General features: G+C 41.3%; 1 protein-coding gene across 2 annotated transcripts; it reads right to left on the bottom strand.

The window, feature by feature from the left end:
• Positions 1 to 192: 192 nt before the first annotated feature.
• Positions 193 to 21,968, bottom strand: ALDH6A1 (aldehyde dehydrogenase 6 family member A1). Of its 2 annotated transcripts, none has more exons than XM_021679784.1 (12): positions 21,834 to 21,968; positions 13,469 to 13,525; positions 12,213 to 12,287; positions 11,874 to 12,035; positions 11,568 to 11,646; positions 10,846 to 11,148; positions 9,275 to 9,396; positions 7,300 to 7,489; positions 6,908 to 7,089; positions 5,311 to 5,490; positions 4,941 to 5,039; positions 193 to 2,221 (listed from the first exon to the last, which is right to left on the bottom strand). In XM_021679784.1, exons 1-12 carry the CDS (start codon positions 21,882 to 21,884, stop codon positions 2,117 to 2,119), a joined length of 1,605 nt encoding a protein of 534 aa, XP_021535459.1. In that variant the 5' UTR covers positions 21,885 to 21,968; the 3' UTR covers positions 193 to 2,116. The 2 variants fall into 2 exon arrangements, with proteins under 2 accessions (XP_021535459.1, XP_044774267.1); XM_044918332.1 differs by having other exon boundaries at positions 11,913 to 12,035; positions 21,834 to 21,938.
• Positions 21,969 to 22,439: the final 471 nt, after the last annotated feature.

Here is a 22,439-nt window from a genome sequence, read left to right as displayed (position 1 = left end):
AAAACCTTTCACAATTGCCTTGTGAAATATACAGGCTAGCCGAAGTATGTACCATCTTTTATGTGAGAATAAATATAATGACCACATAACTCTTGGCTTTGAACAGAGTTGGGAAGTCTGAGTTCCTACAAGCTAGGGACAAAGGTATTATTAGGAAAGGCATTATTAAAAAATAAAAAAGCCAGGTTTTCTTTTTAGGAGCATTTTATTTGTAATTTGTTATTTATAATCAATTAGCACAACATAGGATCTCAGAAATTTCAAATGAGGCCACATCAGATCAAAAAGAAAATAAAACACTAAATTTTTAAGCTGCTACTAGTGTGAATATAACTGCAGATTTTTTTCCATCTAAGAAACAAGAAACTCATTCTAAGTAGCAAGTAGCTAGCCAAATGAGTTGATTCCAATTAGAGCAACACAATTCTGATGAGTCAGTATTTTTAAAAAAGTGATTTCCCTTAAATATAAGGAAAACTTAGGAATCTCTGGGATTATATTTAATTCCACTTGGAATTTAGACAATATGACCTTTCATTCAACCCAGCCTGTAGTTGTTGGATTGGATTAAATATCACTACCAGTTGCCAGCTGTGATAAGTAGAGATAAAACAAGGGGTATTCTATTACCAAATTAAACATTTTTACTGCCTCATGTTTAGGAAGAAAAACAAAAAAACAAAAAAACCCCCCAAAAACCCACAAAACCCACTAGGGTCATAAATGTATAAGTTCCAGTCACCTTAAATGAAGATTCTGACATTCTATCTAGTAGTGGTAGTAATAAGCTTAAAATCCACAGAGTGCACAAATATTTTCAAAGTTTTTACAATCCTTAATTCACCAAATCACTGCCACGGGGCAGATTAACATTATCCAAGTGACTAATGAGGAAGCAAAAAAATAAATGACCTATGTCATCTGGCTGAGGACCAGAGATTATTCTCTTAGAGCCAGCAGCCTTCTCCTAGTTCACTGGGTAAAAGCTGTATCAGAAAAAATTGATTCAACTGGGAATCTTTTTTTTAGCTCATCAATTTCTGTTCTGACTTAAAGTTTAGCTATATCAAAAGAAACAAAAAGCATAAAGACACTTGAATTAATGGTAGCAAAAGAATCTGTCAAAGCATTTCTTTTTTACTATTTCATGTCATGAAGAGCCTTGAAATTTCTTAGGCCCCAGGCAATTACTCTACATTAAGAGTTCTTTCATTAAAAATGATCACTAATGAGAAATGCAGGCAAGAAGAAAGAACAACATAAAAAATTCGGCAAGTAATATCTAGCTACACTTACTTAAGGCAAGAGTCCTGCACACTTTCATGGCTAGAATACCCCTTGATCTCTGGGCCTAAAAAACTTTTGAAATAGCTTTCTTAAACAAACTCCATTTGCATCTGAATTAATGACTGAAACATTAAGGACTGTTGAAGCCAAATCTGAAATTTAACACTTGGTAAACACAACAAAAAGTTGATTTATCCAGTGCGTACTGAGGTATCCTTGAGAAGTGATTTTAAGCAGGAACAGTGACAATGATAGAATTAGTGGTCATGAATCACTAGGACAAAGTGCCATTCAGCAGAAAAGAAAGCAGTTGTCACAACTGTGGGAAAATAGAAATGGATTATGTCCTGTGTAGTGTGGGATAAATGAGAGGCTCAAGAAAGCTTGGCAGAAGGGTCTCCCCCACTGCCATTTATATAGGACTGTGTTTGAGGATCAACCAAAGGGTGAATTATTTCTGTTCTATTTCCCCATCCAAGAGGTCCTCTTCTAGTTATTGGAAGATCTTTACATACACTAATCTTCCCTTTAAGTCATCAGAAAAGGGGAGAACTTCTAGAAAATAGGTCTCTGTTCTCATTCCATGTAAGCATTTCACAGGAAAAAGTTACCTCAAAAACTGAAGTAAGAAGAGCAAGTGAAAATCTGGTTTCAGAGTTACACTAGGAATCTTCCTAGAGCAACTTTGCAGGGGCTAATGGTCTTGAGAAAGATCTTAGTTACCAGTTATTCCAGTCCTAGGGTTCTGATTTGAGCAAAGTTGGCAAATGAAGTTGGTCAAGAATACAGAGATTACTCAGGGTGGACTGAGTCTAGAACAGACTTGTTTCTAACGGCCCATGGTAGGCATGACTACAGCAGGTGAGGAAAGAGTAGCATCTTCTTCTTTCCACTGAGAAGTGATGGTCTTTAGCTGTGTGTAGAAGTGGATGCCCTAAAGAGAACAAAGGGGAAAAAAAAACAGAGTTAGCATATATTCCTGAGGGTTTCATGATTTCTCTTTCAATCAACTTTTGAAGGAGGTGGTATGAAGTGCTACTCATGTTCCCACTTGAGGAATTGGTGCAACCAAAGTTCAACCTATTGTTCATAAGGTATATGATCTATTTAAAACATTTAGCATAATACCTCCCACATGGTAAATAGTCAAACCTTAGCTATCATTATGTTGAAACTAGTCAAGAGGATCTAAATGGAAAAACTGAACAATGTAATCTGTTAAACTTGCAATTCATTCTTTTCCTAGGGCTGAATATCACGTGCTCTGAGGTCTTGGGACATGGCTCAAATCCTGCCTCTCCTCCTTATTGACTGCCATGTAACTTTGGGCCTTATCTGTGACCTACTGCCCAGCACAGCATTGCTGTGAGGGGAAAATGAAATGACCTACAAATATCCTAGCAAAGTAAATGTTATTCAGTAATTGTTAGTTTTTCTCTCCTTCCTGAGAAGAAGAAAAAGGCACAAAGGGATGAGATACATCTTAGGCCGTTTCTGACAACTGTCAGTGATAAATAGCTCTATACTGATGTAGCAAAATCCATAATATCATACAAATCTAAAGTAAAATGTCTGATATTATACACAATCACTTCTAAATCACCTATAATGTGAACCAAAAAAATTCAGCATATTTAAGACTTTATATATACCGTTTATTTTGTAAGAATAGGCTTGAGCAAAAAAGAATAGACTGTTAAGATCTAACACAAAAAACACTAACAAGCTAGGGGCGCCTGGGTAGCTCAGTCAGTTAAGCATCTGACTCTTTGTTTTGGCTCAGGTCATGATATCAGGGTTGCGAGATCGAGCCCTGTGTGGGGCTCTGTGCTTGGCGAAGAGTCTGCTTGTCCCTCTCCCTACCCTCTGCTCCTCCCCAATTCCTCTCAAATAAATAAATAAATAAATAAATAAATAAATAAATAAATAAATAAATAAAATCTTAAAAAAAAAATACTACCAAGCTAGGAAAATACTGTTAGGAAAAAAAAACAACTAGCTTGATTAAGATACTCTTTTAGAATTATTTGACAACACCTGGGTCATGTTAAAATATTGAAAAAACTTGAGAGATTTTTATCTACTTTCAAGTCTTCTTTCCAGGATGCAAAATAGCAATTTGATTACCTAAGAATTTAAGACTTCAAACTGTATATGGAGTCAGTCTTTTCCTTCAAGAAACCTCACTTACCAGGATGACTAACAGTAATTAAACCAAGACAGGGGAGAAAAAAAGAGTTTTACTCTGCTTCCCTCAAAAGAAATTTTTGCTAATAGCATCAAACTAGTCAATTCTACAAAACCTGCGACTAATGCACAAACTGAATAAGCTGCCTCTAAATAACCAAAATGTCTTCTTAACCAGTTGGTCATACTGTTACATTCTGCTATGTGATGCACACTGTTAATTTTTTTATTGAACTATAAAAGAGACCTGTATAGGAAACATGTAATTTAATTACTGAAGGTTCCAAAATGGTTGTATCACTTTGGGGCTACAAAGAAGTTCCATTAGCCATTTGTTCAATACATATTTGGACACTTGCTCTGCGCCAGGTACTGCGATTAAGAAGTAAATAATAGGGCGCCTGGGTGGCTCAGTTGGTTAAGCGACTGCCTTCGGCTCAGATCATGATCCCGGAGTCCCGGGATCGAGTCCCACATCGGGCTCCCTGCTCGGCGGGGAGTCTGCTTCTCCCTCTAACCCTACCCCCTCTTGCGCTCTCTGTCTCACTCTCTCTCTCTCTCAAATAAATAAATAAAATCTTTAAAAAAAAAAGTAAATAATAATTATGGTGTGATGAAGACTTCTTATCATGGCTTACACAGCCCGACAGGACTTTCCCTGCTTACCTCTCTAACCTCATCTCTTACCACTCTCCTTCTCATTCATTCTCTGTGCCCCAGCCCATTTCTGCTACTATTTGAACCTGCTATGCCTCTTCCTGCCTTAGGAAATATGTATCTGCTGAAGGATGTGGTAATAGTGATGATTTAATCTTACTAACCTTACGAATTATAGGTATTATTGTTATTCTCATTTTATAGATAAGAAACTGGAGACACAGGGTATTGCCCAACCTCACAGTTGATAACTGGATGAGCTGGAATTTGAAACCAGGCCATCCAGTTCCAGATCTGCTTTATTTTCCTCATTCAGTGATGTATTTTTAGTGCCCAGAATAGGGTTTGGTACAAAGAAGGTGCTCAGTAAAAATTTTGTAAACGAATAACTTATAGGAGAAGAATGTGCAATGGGAACACATGAGAGCATACCCAACCCAGCACTGAGGAAGTGGGGGGAGGAGTCAGAGGTGATTTTCTGGAGGAGTCCATGCTTTAAACTTAGATGATTAAGAGTTAGATGAAAGAAGGGAGGCAGGAGGAGAGGATCTCAGGCAGAGGAAAGGATATACATGAAGGCTTAGATTTCCTCATGCTCTTTCCCCAAAACTTTGCTGCCTTGAGTTATTCAGGAAGGAGCAGCTTTGGCAAAATTTTGTTACCTTTTAAATCTTTTCTAGGGGACCTCCTGACAAGTGCTGCTGAACACGCCCCACAAAAGCTACTGGCAGGCCCTTCCTTGCAGAATCCTTGTTCCTGAGTATGTTCAAGAAACTTTCTTAGAGGAAAAAATGTTTTCTTACAGTTACCTGTTTGCCATAGAAATTGGTGTCTCCCCTGAAGGAAGATCGCGAGCCGGTGAATGAGAACATTGGCAAAGGCACTGGAATAGGGACATTCACCCCCACCTAAAGCAGAACAAATCCACATCCAGTAAAAGAAAAGGACTCAAACAAAGGAATCGCCATCTAGAAGCACAAATGCCTGACATCACAGAGACCAGTTTTAAATACCCCAACTTCTACCCCATCCTGCATCCCATGCATGAACTTTGATTCCTGAGGAAGAAATGGGGCATCATGGGAAATGAGAGGGGCAGCGACTGATCACTTTACCATCTCCCTTAGATAGGAAACAGTACATGGCTACAAGAATCTCCTAAAAATCCTGTTCACAAACCTGTCCAACGTCCACCAGGTGGGAATATTTCCGAGCAGTGGCTCCATTCGTGGTGAAGATAGCAGTTCCGTTTCCATATGGATTGTCATTTACGATCTTGATGGCTTCATCCAAAGTGTCTGTCTCCAGAACCACAAGAACTGGACCAAAAATCTCCTCTTTGTAACAGGTCATAGTTGGCTGCCAAGAGTGATGCATCCAGAAAAGAAGTCAGTACTTGATGCTTATCTGGTACTTTATTACCCACTGTTTACATGGACAGCTTTCTTGTTAGGAACCTCTCTTCATTTTAAACCACCTTTAAAAAAAAAAAAGTCCTTTCCTGCTGTGTTCCATCTTCCAAGCTGCCAATCATATAAACAACTTGAAACTCCTATTAACAACAATTACACTCCTGTCTTTTAAGCCCTGTAGGTTTAGATCCCATGACCCATCACTAGTTTCCTCTTTTATACCTGCATAACCTGTTTATACAATTGTTATGTTACTGAAAAGTTACATGAAAATTCATTTTTTATAAATCAAATATATGTTGAAAACACCGCAAGAGTGTGTTTCTGTTTAAAGAAAAACCTGTGCTAAGTTTTCCGTAACATAAACAATTCATTCTCATTCACTCCTTTGCCTCCAAAACGAGTCTGTACAATTACATTTTGATATCAGGTCACATTAAACATTCAAAACATCCTTCTCCACTGCAGCTAGTCAGCTGTGTTTGTTGCTAATAAGTGGATTTTCCCCCTATGGTTCTGTGACTAGAGATTTCATAATTTCTACTACACTACATTCAACTCTTAATTATTCAGGATTATAGTAGGATTAGTGGGGACATACGAATTTCAAAAAAAGCCTCCTAACCTCAATTTAGTCATTAATTTTAGCTGAGAGACTTGCAGAGTTTCGATAAATAAAAGTTGAGACAGCAATTCTTTTTCTTTTGTATCTTTCTGGTGAAGATGCAGCACAGAGTAGCTACTCAATAAATACTGAGTGGTTGAGAGATTGATGGAGACACTGCAATAGCTACAAGCTGGACAACAAGGAGTGGGAAGACAAAAACTAACATTAAATACGTAAGGAACAAATGTAAGATAGGGTTAGCAAAATATGGCCTATGGGCTGAATGTGGCTTGCTGTTTGTTTTTGCACAGCTCACGAGCTAAGAATGGTTTCTGTGTTTTTTAAATGGCTGCAAAAGAAATCAATCATGACGTGAAAAATGATTTGAAATTAAAATTCCATTGTCCATAAATAAAGGTTTATTGGAACACAGCCACACAATGTTAACGTGCTTTCGCACTAAAACGTCAAGAGTGAGTAGTTGTGACAGAGACTGTATATCCTTGCAAAGCCAAAAATATTTACTATCTAGCCTTTTATGGAAAGTTTGCCAGCCGCTGGTATAGTGGAAGGAGGCTGGGAGTCAGGATAGGAGACTCATTCAGACTGTAGATGAAATAACTGAGGAATCCTGGCAAGAGCCGAGGTCTCAGTTAATTAAATGTCTTCATTTATAAATTGGAAGGATGAGATTCCATAGCCTCTAAGGTGCCTTTAGTGCTCATATTTGTGAAATAAATAATCCAGAGTTGTTCACCTTGACATTTGAGATGATGGTTGGTCCAACAAAGTTGCCATTTTCATAGCCTTTGACTTTAATTTTTCGACCATCAAGAAGGATAGAAGCTCCCTCCTTTGTTCCGCTATCAATCAGATTACAAACTCGCTCTTTGGCCTGGGGGGTGATCAGAGGGCCAAGATCAGCTCCAGGTTGGTCTCCTGTAAAACAACACAAAAGTATTTAAGGTCTTCATTATCATAAATTATAACTGTTAACCAAAGATGAATCCAAATGGCAAGTACAGTATAAAGAGAGGCAATGGTTAAAGAGTAGGCGTGATTACTCCCATTAGTTAAGGCCAATGCTAAAACCAAGGACTCGGTGCCACAGATGCAAAGTCTAAAGGAGCAAGGCAGATAACTGATTACCCGCATTGACTCTCAGGTTTTTGGCACGCTCCACCAGCTCTGGCAGCCACTTCTTAGCTTCTCCCACAAGGATTGCTGTGGAAAGAGCCATGCAGCGCTGACCAGCAGCTCCAAATGCTGCCCCAACCAGCTGGTTCAGGGTGTTTTCCTTATTGGCATCTGGCATGACTACCCCATGGTTCTTGGCTCCCTAAGGAAATACAGAAAGTACATGAATCTTCCTTGGCAAAATATAATTAGGCTAAGAAATTAAGTGAAGAATCTGAGATTTCAAATGAGAATTTAAGAATAGGGAGAATTTACCCTTTGTTGCTTTGAGGTTAGATTTATTATCATTTTGATACTGCTGAAGTCATGGTAGCACAGAGTCTCCGGGTTACTTTTTTTCCTACTTTCTTAGCTGATAAGCTGATATGTGTTTATTTAGATCAAAACCATTACCAAAACACAAAACAAAACAAAACCTTCAGCCATATCACATTCAGTTAAACTGACAGGCTAAATACTGCATTGGGGAACCAAGAACTCCTCTCTCTTTCCTAAGTTAGACAGGAAACAGTCTTTTGTCTGCTGGGATTTCCAATTATCTGAATAGCAATGTAAACAAGGAGCTGCCAGTAATAATGCCAGTGGCTAGCAGTAAGGCAAACTAGGTGGACCTCTTGATACACCATTTCTGGAAAGAGGTTCCCCAAATTGGCTTGCTTCTAGATACAAAGCCTCATGATACACAGCTATGTAGGATAACATGGTCATTTCCATACATATGTTTCCAGATACAGCAGTTCCCCCTTATCCATGGTTTCACTTTCCACAGTTTCAGTCACCTGAGGTCAACTGAGGTCCAGAAGCAAATGATCCTCCTAAAGCTATGTCACAATACCCACGCCATTCACCTCACTTCATCTCATAATGTAGGCATTTTATCATCTCACGTCATCACCATCATCAGAAGGGTGAGTAAAGTATAATAAGATACTTTGAAAGAGAGGCCGTATTATTACAGTGTATTGTTAAAATTGTTCTATTTTACTGTTAGTTATTATTCTCTTACTGTGCCTAATTTATAAATTAAAATTTATCTAGGTATGTATGTATAGGAAAAATATAGTATACATGGAGTTTATTACTATCCAGATGCAGGGATCCACTGGGGGTCTTGAAACGCATCCCCCACAGATGAAGAGGGACTACAACTATAATGGAGTGCATGGATAGATACCATGTCTGCTACTTAATTTTATCCCATTACACATAGTATATTGTTAGACATAGAATACACTCAATAAATATGTAGGAACTGGGAGGGACTTAAGTCAAATTGGCCAAAAGACATTCAGGCACAAAAAGAAGTAAGTAGGCGTATCAGGAATAGTTTCCAAGCCTGTGCATAGGTGGCTCTCCTTTCTGCAACGGTAACCAAAGGGTGAGAAAGTGGCAACTGGACTTTATATTTAGTATCAAAGAATTATTATGTATTAGGCAAGAAGCTAGTAAGAGAACAGCAAAACTATGCAACCAAGTAAACTGCACTCACATACAGGGATATTTGGCTCTTTCCAGTACCTTAAATAGCTTGGACTCTTAGGAAAAGCATATCTTACATTATAGTAGTTAGGATATGCCTTGAAAGGAAGGAAGGATAAAGGGCTACAAAGCATGGTATGAAGAAAGATACAGGGCCAGAACCAGAATCCAGCTGTTACTGCTAAAGCCCAAAGAATCTGAATAACATTCTTAGGGAGAAAGGTGCCCTTTGTCATCAAGATTAGGTGTATAAGATAAAAAGGTAATTAAAGTGACTTAGGATAAAACTCATCACAAGGTTCATGGCTAAAGGGAAGACATTCAGGATGAAATGGAAATAAAGACACGCTGGCATTAGAGTGGGATAGTAGCCCCTCTGTTGAAGGGCTGTTTGTAGGTAGTTTTCATACATAAAACAGATTTAGGGGGGAAAGGAATAGGAAGTCACCATATTGGCTTGAACTCTCTTGCCATGTCTTGACCCTCTCTCGAAGATGTACTCTCCTGCCTGGTTGGATCCCACAAAGCTGATTGCTTTGATATCCGGATGATCACAAATGAAGTTTACAGCTTTAAGAAGAAAAGAGATATTACCACAAAGGAACAAGTGGCTATGGGCTTCTCAACATGGCAAATTTCCCCTTTCCGGCTCTTGTGAAGGAGAAGTTTCCATACTTTTATTTTTCTATCCTGGATTCCCATTTTGAAGTTCTTTCCATCTCTTAAATTCTTTTTTTTTTTTTTTAAGATTTTTCATTTATTTATTTTATTTGAGAGAGTCTGTGCACATGCGGATGCATGCACATGAGCGGGTGGGGGAGGGTAGAAGAAGAGGGAGAGGGAGGGGAAGAACCCCAAGGAGACTTCCTGCTGAGCATGGAGCCCAATAGAGGACTCTATCTCATGACTCTGAGATCATGACCTGAACCAAAACCAAGGGGTGGGGGATGGGGGGCCGCCCTGGTGGCGCAGTTAAGCCTCCAACTCTTGGTTTTGGCTCAGGTTGTGATCTCAGGGTTGTGAGATCAAGCCTGGCGTCAGGCTCTGCACCAGCATGGAGTCTGCTTGAAATTCTCTCTCCCTCTCCCTCTGCCCCTCATGCTCGCACTTGCTCTCTCTCTCCTTCTCTCTCTCTAATAACACATCTTTAAACACAAAAAAATCCCAACAGTGGGGCTCTTAACTGACTGAGCCACCCAGGCACCTCCGTCTCTTCAATTCTTTAAACTACTAATTATTATTTGGCCTCTTCCATTTCATTATTTTTCTCATTTGCTATTTTTACTTCTAATTCCAAAGGCTACAACTCCTGTTTTCCTCCAAAATAGCAGCCTTTTAATACTCAACTCTTCCTTTTATCCTTTAAGAATGTGATATTTCCTTAACTGTCACTATATACTGGGACTCTCAGATACTATTGTGCCCTCATGTGAACAGCAATATAGCATAGTATTTAAAAGTAAAAACCAGAGTCAGCCTTCCTGGGTACTGACATTCTGGCTGTGACAGTTTCTAGCTGTGTGACTGGGCATATTACTTAATTTCATTATGCTTCAGTTTTCTTATCTGTAAAATGGAAAAACAACAGTACTCACCTTGAGGGAATGTTATAAAGATTAAATGAGAGAATATTTGAAAGGCACTAGAAACAGTGCCTGAAACACAGAAGTGCTTTTTAAGTGTTAGCTATTACTATGTGAATTAGAATGTCTTCAGTCTCTCTGAGATCTATAAATTCTCTCAGTACTGAAAAGAAAACTTTCTCTTTTATCTGTGCCTTACCCTAATCTATACTCTTTGTCTCAATGTATTCTGTAGGGCAAGAAGCATTGCTACTCTGCAGTTAATTACCTTAGCACACAGAGATGTATCAACAAACATTACCTTCAAAATGGACATTACTATTAGTAAATCCCTTCCTCCCTAGATTCCTCATCCTAAAACCACTCAACCTTCACCACTCAACACTTTTATTTTTTTGGTGGCCAGATTAAGTGCCATGTACAGAAAGGCAGTTACCTTCATGTTGTCCATGGAGGATATTCAGTGTTCCATCTGGGGCACCAGAGTCCTGGAGCAACTTAGCAAGAAGCATGCTTGCTCCAGGAACTCGCTCTGATGGTTTCAGTACGAAGGTATTTCCACACACCATGGCCATGGGAAACATCCAAAGGGGGATCATGGCAGGAAAGTTGAATGGAGCAATGCCTGCACATACCCCCAGAGGCAGACGGTAGGAATAAAGGTCCATATCTTTGGTGATGGATGGCATGGTCTCTCCCAGCATGAGGGACGTCACACTGCAGGCATGCTCAACCACCTCTGGAACAGAGAAGTAGTCAGACCACCAGCTCTCCACTGTGAACTACTCAGCTGTGTCATGCTCTAGTCATTCCTGAGGCTAGAGAATGGCTCAGGCCAATGACAGAGGGAAGAAACACTGACTTGCCCTTCCACATGAAGGAGATGGGCAAAATGAGATTCTCCAAATGGGGGAAAAAAAAAAGACAGTGATATGCGTATACCTACTGGAAGATCAAGTAAAATAAATGAAGTAAATTGATCTCCTACATACCTGAGAAGTATTGCCATTTTCCACAAGTATTAAAAAAGATATCATGGGGTAGCAAAATCTACATAGAGGAAGAAGTAACCTCCCATTCTGAGATCTTTGCCTCCCATCTTTCTTTGCTCCTTCCCAAAGGGTTCCTGAACTTCCCTAAGAGGGACCCCCAGCTTACGAAGGCCTCGGAATACGTCTCCTTCAGCATCAGCGAGGGTCTTCCCTTGTTCCAGCGTGATTAACTTGGCAATTTCTTTCTAGAGAAAAAAACACACAAATAGAAACCAATGCAAGGATGTGCCTCCTTGTAGTTCTTAGGTAGCCAAGGAAGAACAAAACTGGGGGAGAGGTAGTACAAGGGAGAAAGCCATGATCTGTGTCTTTCTGGATTGTAGAGTTATGGAGGGCAGCTGAAAGGGCTTCTGTGGGTGTGACAAGTATCCTAGGCAACAGTCTGGCAAATGATACCATTCTGATTTCTTACCAAGTTTTCTTTAATGAGTTGTTGATAGCGGAGCAGGACCTGCTGGCGGCTTAACACTGAGGTGTCTGCCCATGCAGGAAAAGCACGTTTGCAGGAAGCAACAGCTGCATCCATTTCAGCCTTGGTGGCCTGAGGAACCCGACCAATGACCTCATTGGTGGCCTGATAGGAAAAAGCAGCACATCACACCCTTGCCCCTGCTCTACCTTCTCCATTTTTCATCTAGTCACAGAAGCAGCACTATGTACTTCACATGACAGACAGCCAGGTCCCTCATTTCCCACCACAGTCCCAGAATTCTAGGCTAGCCGGCTTAAGTCCCAAAGCAGCTTTGCTTACTGGGTTGTGGATGTCAATCCATTTGTCACTTTTGGATTCAACAAATTTCCCATCAATGAAGAGCTTTACAGTTGGCTGGAAAAGAAAAACCCCACAAAACTTTGTATCAGTTAATTGCTTCTCTCCCTTTCACAAAGAGGAAGGAATTCAGGGTTGATTAGTGAATCTTCTGTTCTCTAGAAATGTTACCACTGGAAAGAGATACACAATGTACTTGTCTATAGTGTATATTAAGATGTGGCTGAGCCTCTCAATACTATCATCTCTCTGAGAAAGGAAAATTCCCTGCTATCACAGTGTGGAACAAAGATTAGCTAGTATGACTTGTTGCCCAGCTGACTTTCTGTCACGTCACCATGAGCATGTACTACCTTTATGATCAAAAGATTTTTTTTAAAAACAGTTTTGTCTGTGTGTAGTTCTTCTGAGAAGTAGCTTGCTTACATTAAATTTCCAGAGGGGGCTGTGGACCAAAAAAGGTGAAGGACAACTGTGTTACAGTGTGTGCTTCTAAATAAAAAGGATTTTGAGCACCTATCCTTATTTATTAGATTTTAGGTACTGCAAATGGCTGACAGTTCTATAAGAACAATTTTTAAAGATTGTGAAGAAGAGGACAACTATCTGGCAGGATCAATAAAACCTCTAGAAGCCATGAAAATGTCTGTATTTTTTGACAGAGTGATCTTACCTCAGAAGGGAAATAATCTAAAAGAAGGAAAAAACTATATAAGTAAATGTTTGCTTTATAATATTGAAAAACTGAATCAATCTAGGTGTTATATGGGAACACTTTTAGTTAATTCTGGCTATATATACTTGATAGAATATTATGCAGCCATTAAAATGATAACTATAGGGGCGCCTGGGTGGCTCAGTCGGTTAAGCGTCTGTCTTTGGCTCAGGTCATGATCCCAGGGTCCTGGGATTGAGCCCTGAGTCAGGCTCCCTGCTCAGCAGAGAGCCTGCTTCTCCCTCTCTCTCTGCCTGCCGCTCTGCCTACTTGTGCTCTCTGTTTCTCTGTCAAATAAATAAATAAAATCTTTAAATAAAAAAAAATCCTAACTATAAAGAGCATTTTGCAATACTGAAAATGTTTATGACATATAATAAACATAATATTAGATAAGAAAACCAAGATAGAAAATTTCACGTATATTCTGATCACAATTATGTTAAGAAGGTAAGTGGGAATACCCCAAAATTATACTGTATTCCTTCTCAGAAGTCCCAACTTTAGTGCCAAATAAACTTACCACTGAAGAAGAGAAGGAGGATGCTGGATACCAAGTGGAATTCACCTTGGAAGAGACCTATGAAGTAAAAACGATTATTTTGGTAAATGAGAGCAGAACATTATTAAAAACTTAGCAAATGGCTACCATATACTTAACATTACACTAGTTACTGTGGGTATATGGAAAAGGACTCGGTGTTTGCTCTTAAGGGTCATATAGTCTTTAAAGAGAAAAGATATCAGACTATGAGGTACAGCAAACTATGAGAAAATAAGAAACCATAATGATCATGTCCTCAATTTCCAGGACAGTCCTAATTTTAAAATATTTTTTTTATTAGACCATATTTTTCTAATTTTTGGCCTGGAAAATGGTAGTCACCACAAATCTTAACAATATGAAAACTCTTAGATGGCATCTAACACAATAGGTGTCAAATGTCAGATAGTATGTAACCAAGTGTCAAATGTAAGTATAATATGCCCATATAAATACTTGAACACAAATGCTCATAGCAGCTTTGTAATAGCCCCAAACTTCGCCACAACCCAAATGTCCACCATTGGATGGGCTGCATAGGGAAACTAATGAGGTATAATCCATACACTGTAACAGTACTCAGCAATGAAAAGGAACTATTATACATGCAATAACAGGGATAACCACAACAATTATACTGGGTGAAAGAAGTCAGACATAAAAACTACACACACACACAAATAAATAAATAAATACATAAACCGTACACACTGTATGATTCCATTTATATAAAACTAGAAAATGCCAACAAATCCATAGGGTTAGAAAGCGGATCAGTGGTTGCCTGGGGATGGTGGTGGAAGTGCAGAAGATGGGGTAAGAGGAAACATTTTGGGGTGATGGATATGTCCCCTATCTTGATTGTGATGATGTTTTCACAGGTGTATACAAATATAAAACTTATCAAATGGTATACTTTAAATATGTACAGTTTATGTCAATTTTATTTCAAGAAAGCTGTTTAAAAAAAATGCCACATGTAGGAAAAGAATGTGTTGTATAGGTAACATTTAATAGGATATAATCAGCAAGTTGGGGGGGGAGGGGACAGTTACAATAAAAAACTCCTCATTTGTATATATGCTATGGAAGATGATTTAAGAAATATTCAAGTCAAAGTGAGAAAACTGAAGCACTTGGAATGGGATATAAAGGAAACCGTAATCTAATAATCTTTTATCTTGTCTGAAGACAGGCATGTTAACCAAAGGGTTTAGGGCTACCTGAAGTGCAAGAATTTGTGTTCCTGCAGTACTGTCCAGGGGAAAGGATGCAGGTCCTTTGGGCCAGCAGACAATTCTTCCAAATGCCTCATCTACTTCCTCTCCCATTCCCCACAAAAACTATTTCAAACTAAACACTCTTGGGGAGTCCACCATGTCTTATTTATAGCCATATTCCCAATACCACCATGGTACCTGGTACATAGCAGGTGTCTAACAAATATCTATAGAACAAATGAAAGGTCCACTGGGTGGCTGACTGCCCCCACCCCAGACTAGGTTAGCAGCTAGTACTTGCCCTGTCAGGTTTATCTGTCTGTGTTGTAACTGCCTGGGTACTTGTCTGTTGCCCAAAAGACTGAAGTTCCACGAAGGTAGGTGCTCCATCTGTCTTGTTCCCCTATTCTACAGTTATTGTGATCAACGCTGTCCAGATATGGAAAACAGTAAGTTGTGGGTGCTCGTTCAGCATTACTCTTATATTTTATACTTTTTGCTCTCTCTCCTTGCTAGTTCAAAACTTCTCTTATCTCCTTGCTATTCTCTCACATCTCCTTGCTTATCTCTATCTCCCTGCTACTTATTTGCTCTTACTCCTTGCTATTTCAAAGCTTCATCTCACTCCTTGCTATTTCAAAATGTACTCTCTTAAAACTTCCAGACCTGCTGCTTCCCCTCTCACTCTCAAGAGCTGACCTTTGTTATTACTACTTCATAGGGAACAGAAGCCATCAGATGAGAACTTCAACTTCTTACTAGCAAATCTACAAAACTGGCCTATACCTATCCTTTTTTCCTCCCTTCCTCTTGTAAGGAAGCAATTAGCTAGCAAGCTCCATGGGGACTATGGCTGGGAGACAGAAGTGCACAACTAGCGTCTGTGGACTGACTGACGAGGTTCCTGTCCTCCAACTGCAGGCTATCTCTGTGCCTGTGGTCTAAAGCCCACCTTGCCTGCTACCCCAGACACTTCCAATTACCCTTTCTTTCCTGAAACTTAAACCTCTCTCCATCCAATAGCAAGGATTCTCTTTGCTAATTACCTTATTTCCTCATTTCCCACTAACTCTTCAGTCCACTCCAAACTTGATGACTAAACACCAGTGACTTCCTACATCCCATGGGTTCTTCCCAGTCCTCCTGTACTGGACTTTTTCACACCCTTTTCACTTGTCTTCAGGGATGTCCTGATATCTCTTCTGCCACTTCTCTGCCTTCTTTGCTGACTCATCCTCTGCTACCTGGCCACTAACTAAATTCCTCAAGGCTTGGTCCTAGGCCTTCTTTTCTTATTCTGCACATTCTCCTTGGATGATTTCATCAACTCCTGTGGCTTGATGGTCTAGATTCTGATGATGCCCAAATCTGTAGTTCTTAGCCAGCTCTTCCTTTTCAGATAATACCCACCTAACTGTCTTCACCACGCCTCTACATGGATGTTATTTAGGTGCACACTGAAAAAGCTGAACTCCTCACCTTTCTCGGAAGGGGGCCACTATTCACCTAGTTACCCAAGAAGAAACCTGAATGCCATCCCAACTCCTTCCTCTCTCTCTCTCCACAGTGAATCAAACAAATCCTGGCAATCTGTCCTAGAAGTCCTTGGAACACAGCCCTTTTTCTCTGCCCCTCCTGCCATCACCACAGTCTCTATCATTGTTGTCTCTCACCTGGACTTCAATAAGTGTTTCCTAACAGATCTCCCAGCCTCCAATCTTAAGCTTTCTGAATCTGGTTTCCTACCCCATAGCCAGAGGGGTTTTCTAAAACACCAATCTGGGCAGATTACTCCCTTGTTTAAAAAGCTCCACTGGCTTTCCTCTGTTCTTAGATAAAGACTAATCTTGATGTTGCTTAGAAGACTTCACACAGCATCTTTACTTCTCTAGTTTCACAGCTGGCCACTTCCTCTTTGCTGTCTATGCTGTAGGCATTTGGAACATGTTTTGTGCTCTCTCTGCCTGTGTACATGCTGCCCCTTCCTGCCTGGAATTGTTTCATCCCATTTGCTTGGCTCACTCCTACTCCTTAGCTCCCTATGTAGCCATCATTTTGGGTATTAGTGCAGGTCAGTTTTGTATGTTCGCTAGTAGGAAGTTGAGGAAGTTCTCAACTGATGGTTTCCGTTGCCTCTGAAGTAGGAAAAACAAGGTGAACTTCTTTTTTTTTTTTTTTTAAAGATTTTATTTATTCATGAGAGACAGAGAGAGAGACAGAGGCAGAGGGAGAAGCAGGCTCCCCACGGAGCAGAGAGCCCGATGCGGGACTCGATCCCAGGACCCTGGGATCATGACCTGAGCCGAAGGCAGACGCTTAACCGACTGAGCCACCCAGGCGTCCCACAAGGTGAACTTCTGAGAGTGATAAGGGAAGTAGCAGAGTCAGAAGCTTTTAAGTCACAATTCAAGTCTAGGCCCAGCACCAGATTATAGCGCTCATATGACAGCTAAACTCCTCTATTTCTTATACCACACTGTGGAATAATAGTTTGTTTAATTATTAAATCTCTCTCCCCTTAGAGCACTAGATGGCTGTGTCCTCAGCCCCTGGCACTATTCCTGGAATATAGCAAGCATTCAGTAGTATTTTTGCAGAATGAAAGAATGAGTACTCACCAAGCAATCATTTGGTATTAATTATGTTTCATGTATACTCTCTTACAGGGCAGAAAACGTACAGCTCAGCCAACATGAGCATTCTAGGCCACTTAGTTCTTAGTTTTATTTTTTCACTTGCACACAGTCTCCCTGCCGTTAAGAGGGCATAAAAGGCACTGCATCTGGCATAATAAAATATTAGCATATTGGTTTTGACAGGTTGGATCTCCTATCTTCATTTCCTAAGAAACACTTACTGTTGCTGAAGAAACTATCCTCCATCCAGTCACACCAAAATTCTTCCTCTCTAGATGTTTATTTCATACTTGCTAGTTCCTTTATCAGGCACTCCATTTTCCCTCTGGCTGAAGGTCTGCTAGTCTTGCAAAACTCAAGCCTGGAGCGAACTCCTTTTGGAATCTTTTCCTGAACTTAACAAGTTGAATTTGGGATAGGTTCCCTACAGCCCTGCTGTACTCTGTGCACTCCTACTGTTAGCACTTACCATTTCATTATAATAGAGGAGCTTTCAGTGAGTGTTGTACTTCCTTCTCCTATCCCAAAGCCTGGGGACAGTGCAGTGCTTGACACAAAACGAGATACCAAGACTTAAGTCCCAAATTCTCAGCCCATCAGTCACCAGTTGGGAGACCTTGGATCACCTTAACTGTCAGGTCATTTACTTTATTATATTCATGAATTCCAATCTTCACAAATATTCTTAAAACTAGAAAGTGGTGGAGATGGAGGGGTGAGGGCGTGCCTGGGTGGCACAGTTGGTTGAGCAATCTACTCTTGGTTTTGGCTCAGGTCATGATCTCACAGTCGTGAGACTGAGCCCAGCATCAAGCTCCAAGCTCAGTGTGGAGTCCGCTTGAGATTCTCTCTCTCCCTCTGCCCCTCCCCCTGATCGTGCTCTCTCTCTCTCTGAAATAAATAAATCTTAAAAAAAAAAAGTGGTGGAGCTGGGAAAGAATGCAAGGATGATTGTAAACCCTGTACTCTTTTTTTTTTTAAAGATTTTTTATTTATTTATTTGAGAGAATGAGATAGAGAGAGAGAGCATGAGAGGGGGGAGGGTCAGAGGGAGAAGCGGACTCCCCGCTGAGCAGGGAGCCCGATGTGGGACTTGATCCCGGGACTCCAAAATCATGACCTGAGCCGAAGGCAGTCGCCTAACCAACTGAGCCACCCAGGTGCCCAACCCTGTACTCTTTAAACCACATCACGGAGGCAAATCAAAGTCTCTTTAAGGCTGGTTTTCTTTCTTTCTTTTTTTTTTTTTAAAGATTTTATTTATTTATTTGACAGAGAGAGAGATAGCGAGAGCAGGAACACAAGCAGGGGGAGTGGGAGAGGGAGAAGCAGGCTTCCCGCCGAGCAGGGAGACCGATGTGGGACTCGATCCCAGGACCCTGGGATCATGACCTGAGCCGAAGGCAGACGCTTAACGACTGAGCCACCCAGGTGCCCCAAGGCTGGTTTTCTTATCTCTGAATGTGAGTGATAAACCCATTGTAAGTTGAAAATGCATTTAATATACCTAACCTACCAAACATTACCGCTTAGCCTAGCGTACTTTAAACTGTTTAGAACACTTACATTAGCCTACAGTTGGGCAAAATCATCTAACACAAAGACTACTTTATAATGAAGTGTTGAATAGCTAATGTAATTAACTGAATACTGTTCTGAAAGTGAAAAACAGAACGTTTGTATGGGTACAGAATGGTTATAAGTGTATCAGTTGTTTAACCTCGTGATCATGTGGCTGACAAGAGATGTGTGACTCCCTGCACCAGCCCGCGTCCCTCAAAAGGATCATACTGCATTTCACTGGGGGATGGGGGGGCATAAAACTCAAAATTCCAAATACAAATGCATATTGCTTTCACACCACCATGAAGTTAAAAAGTTGTTTTTTTTTTTTAAATGAAGTCAAAAAGTTTTAAGTTGAGCCATTGAACATCAAGGACCATATGTACTTAAAATTACTGAAAACGAACTCTTTCCTTTACAGATCCTTTGATGATCCTCTGAAATTCATGACTGTCAGAATCTAGACTACTTTTTTTTTTTTTAAGATTTTATTTATTTATTTGATGGAGAGAGAGAGACAGCAAGAGCGGGAACACAAGCAGGGGGAGTGGGAGAGGGAGAAGCAGGCTTCCCGCCAAGCAGGGAGCCCGATGCGCGATGTGGGGCTCGATCCCAGGACCATGGGATCATGATCTGAGCCGAAGGCAGACGCTTAACGACTGAGCCACCCAAGTGCCCCTAGACTACTCTTTATCAAAGTTTCATGTTACAGTTACTCCTCTTTGGCTAAGGATTACTATTTCTGTTCTTTTCCAGATCAACTCAGAAGTTTCTTCAAATGAATCAGGAAATAGTGTGTGTTTCCACAATAAAATACATAGGAAGGAAGATTCCTCTCCTTGATTTAAATGACAAAATACTTTCTTCTTTTTTTTTTTTAAAGATAGGGAGAAGGTTGGGGAGGGGTGGGGAGTGGAAGAGAACTTTAAGCAGGCTCTACCCCCAGCACAGAGCCTCCACCCCACAACCCTGAGCCAAAATGATTTGGACGCTTAACTGACTGAGCCACTGAGGCATCCCAGGGCAAAATACCTTCTTAAGGCTATAGTGACTCACTGTGATGGTGGGGAGGCAAAGGAAAAAAGTCAATTTTAGTAAAAGATTTCAAGGATAAGTTGGTAAGGGAAATTATAGGGTAGAAATTTTATATCCCTATTACTAAAAAAAAAAAAGGATACTAGAAAAATAGAACTAGGAGCACAGCAAGAAATAGTTGAATGAAGCCAGATTATCTGACAAATTCTTCCAGCCCATTCTCCGTGCTGTCCCATTAAATAGCATTTAAACATGAACCTTTGCTGACTTTACTAAGAATTTTACAAATGTGTAAGTTTCTGCAGTAGAATTCACTGCAACCTGGTAAGTACTAATATTATCTAAAAGTCCATGGGGTGCCTGGGTGGCTCAGTTGTTGGGCGTCTGCCTTTGGCTCAGGTCATGATCCCAGGGTGCTGGGAATCGAGCCCTGCATCGGGCTCCCTGCTCCGCAGGAAGCCTGCTTCCCCCTCTCTCACCACCTCCCCCGCTTGTGTTCCCTCTCTCACTGTGTCTCTCTCTGTCAAATAAATAAAATCTTTAAAATATATATAAATAAATAAAGTCCAGCAATATAGAGGAAGAAGTTCCCAGGATGGATGTAACAAGAAAGAAGGGCAATGTTGTTTCTTGTAGGTTGGAGAATGTTTCTGGCAGTAAATTTCCCCTTCTAAGTCCTTGCTAGGCTGTTAAAACTAGGGAAAGTCTGTGAACAGAGTTAGAAACCACAGGCCTCAGGCATGCAGGTCCTCTAGCTCTACCACCTCTCCTTAGGGTAGCTTCAGAAAGGACCCAATCCCTACCATGGGCCAGTGTTGAGGGTGTACTGATACACTAGGAGCTAACTTTGGGTTAGGAACTTGGAATTAACAATTCCTGTTTATTTTCTATCACCTGTTTTAGAGATGTCAATCACCTCTTCTTTTTTTAAAAAAGAGAATTATTATTTCTCTGTATGAGGTAGTTTTTTTTTTTTTTTTTAAGATTTTATTTATTTGTCAGAGAGAGAGACTGAGCACAAGCAGGGGGAACAGCATTTATGAGGGAGAAGCAGGCTCCCCGCTGAGCAGGGAGCCAGTTGCGGCACTAGATCCCAGGACCCTGGGATCATGACTTGAGCTGAAGGCAGACGCTTAACTGAATGAGCCACCCAGGTGTCCCTCACCTCATTTTCTATCTTTTTTTTTTTTTAAAGAGATGTTTAGTCCTTGGCATGTGCTTGGGACATACTGGTAGCACAACTATGTGTCCTTATTTACCACCAACATGAATACTGTAACTTTGCTAAAAGTCTAACTAAGGTCTTGGCAAAAAAAGGAACAGTCTACAGCCTGTGGAAAATACAAAGAGCCACAGCTAGGGAAAACAGCTCAGAAAATAGCTGCTTTTGGGGAAAACCTGGTGTAAGCTTTCTAGAAGGAGATTCAAAGTTCATTCACTGACCCTACTCCTCGTGTGCTTCCTTCCTTTACCATGGATTATGGACAGTGAAGTAGGGTGGGGGGAGGGGAACAATCTGGTAGCTCTGGACAGGAGAAAGAACTCTAACAAAGGTGACCAGAAAAGGGAATTTCTGGTGAGAGAGAGGGAATCACGGTTAGGGGACCACGAGAAGTGTGGGCAAGGGTGACGGACTCAGTGACTGACAGGGCTGGGGAGGGGACAGGGGGCCAGAGCCAGATAAGGAGAACCTCCCAGAGTAAAAGGGCAGCAGGCCAGAGGTGACAGTCCAGCATCCAACGAGGGCGGATAATAAGTGAGGGGTGGGACCGGGTCGCACGGGTCCGGTGGGAACAGGAAGGTTGGCTAAGAAGGGTTTTTTGGCTCAGAGAGTGGATGGAAAGGACGCAACTCCTAGCTTCGCGATCCCTCGGTACCACCCTCACTCGCCTGCAGGATCCGGGCTCTCACTGCCGCCGCTGCCACCACCGCCGCCGCCATGGTCCTCAGCCGCCTCTTGCCCTCCTCTACGTACCCCTACTGCGGGTGACTCCCCAGAAGCTCCACGGCCGCCAGGCCTAGCCCTCGCAATCCTGCCGCACCGCCTCATTGGTGGAGAAGACTATTTCCTCTACCCAGTCACTCGCCCTAACACCTGACTCCACCCCTCAGTCCCAGTCTTGGAGATATGCGATTGGTCAGAAGTGGAAGGGCCCTAGCCCCCTCCCACCTCCGCAAATTCTGTTGGCGGAGGAGGGCAGTCACCTTTGACTAGGGTACGCTGTATTGAGCCCTCGGAGGAGACGCCCCCTAAACGGGAACCCGGATTGGCCACAGGGACGACCGCGGCCCCACCCCCTCACCGAGGAAAGTAAATAAGACCCTTCAAGAACTTTGCAGTCGCTCCACCTCCTCCACCGCGCGAGGGAATGTGGCCAGCACCGGGGGCGGGGCTAGCAAAGATTGCCCTATAGGGCGGGGAGATAAGACGGGGCTGCGAGTTGGGGATAGGGTTTCTTTGGGGGGCGTGGCTTATGGATCCTTGCTTTCCCGCCG

This window comes from Neomonachus schauinslandi, chromosome 9 (genome assembly GCF_002201575.2).
Source record: "Neomonachus schauinslandi chromosome 9, ASM220157v2, whole genome shotgun sequence".
NCBI classification, from domain to species: Eukaryota; Metazoa; Chordata; class Mammalia; order Carnivora; family Phocidae; genus Neomonachus; species Neomonachus schauinslandi.
This window is presented reverse-complemented; position numbering and strand designations above follow the sequence as displayed.

What these genes read in the sequence shown, in the direction of transcription:
- ALDH6A1 (XM_021679784.1), bottom strand. Translation starts at nt 21,884, where the DNA reads ATGGCGGCGGCGGTGGTGGCAGCGGCGGCAGTGAGAGCCCGGATCCTG. An exon ending in AGACGTATTCCGAGGCCTTC is followed by an intron (nt 11,149 to 11,567) that starts GTAAGCTGGGGG and finishes TCTCTGTTCCAG; the next exon opens with AGGTGGTTGAGCATGCCTGC. An exon ending in AGAGAGTTCAAGCCAATATG is followed by an intron (nt 7,490 to 9,274) that starts GTGACTTCCTAT and finishes GTATTTCCTTAG; the next exon opens with GGAGCCAAGAACCATGGGGT.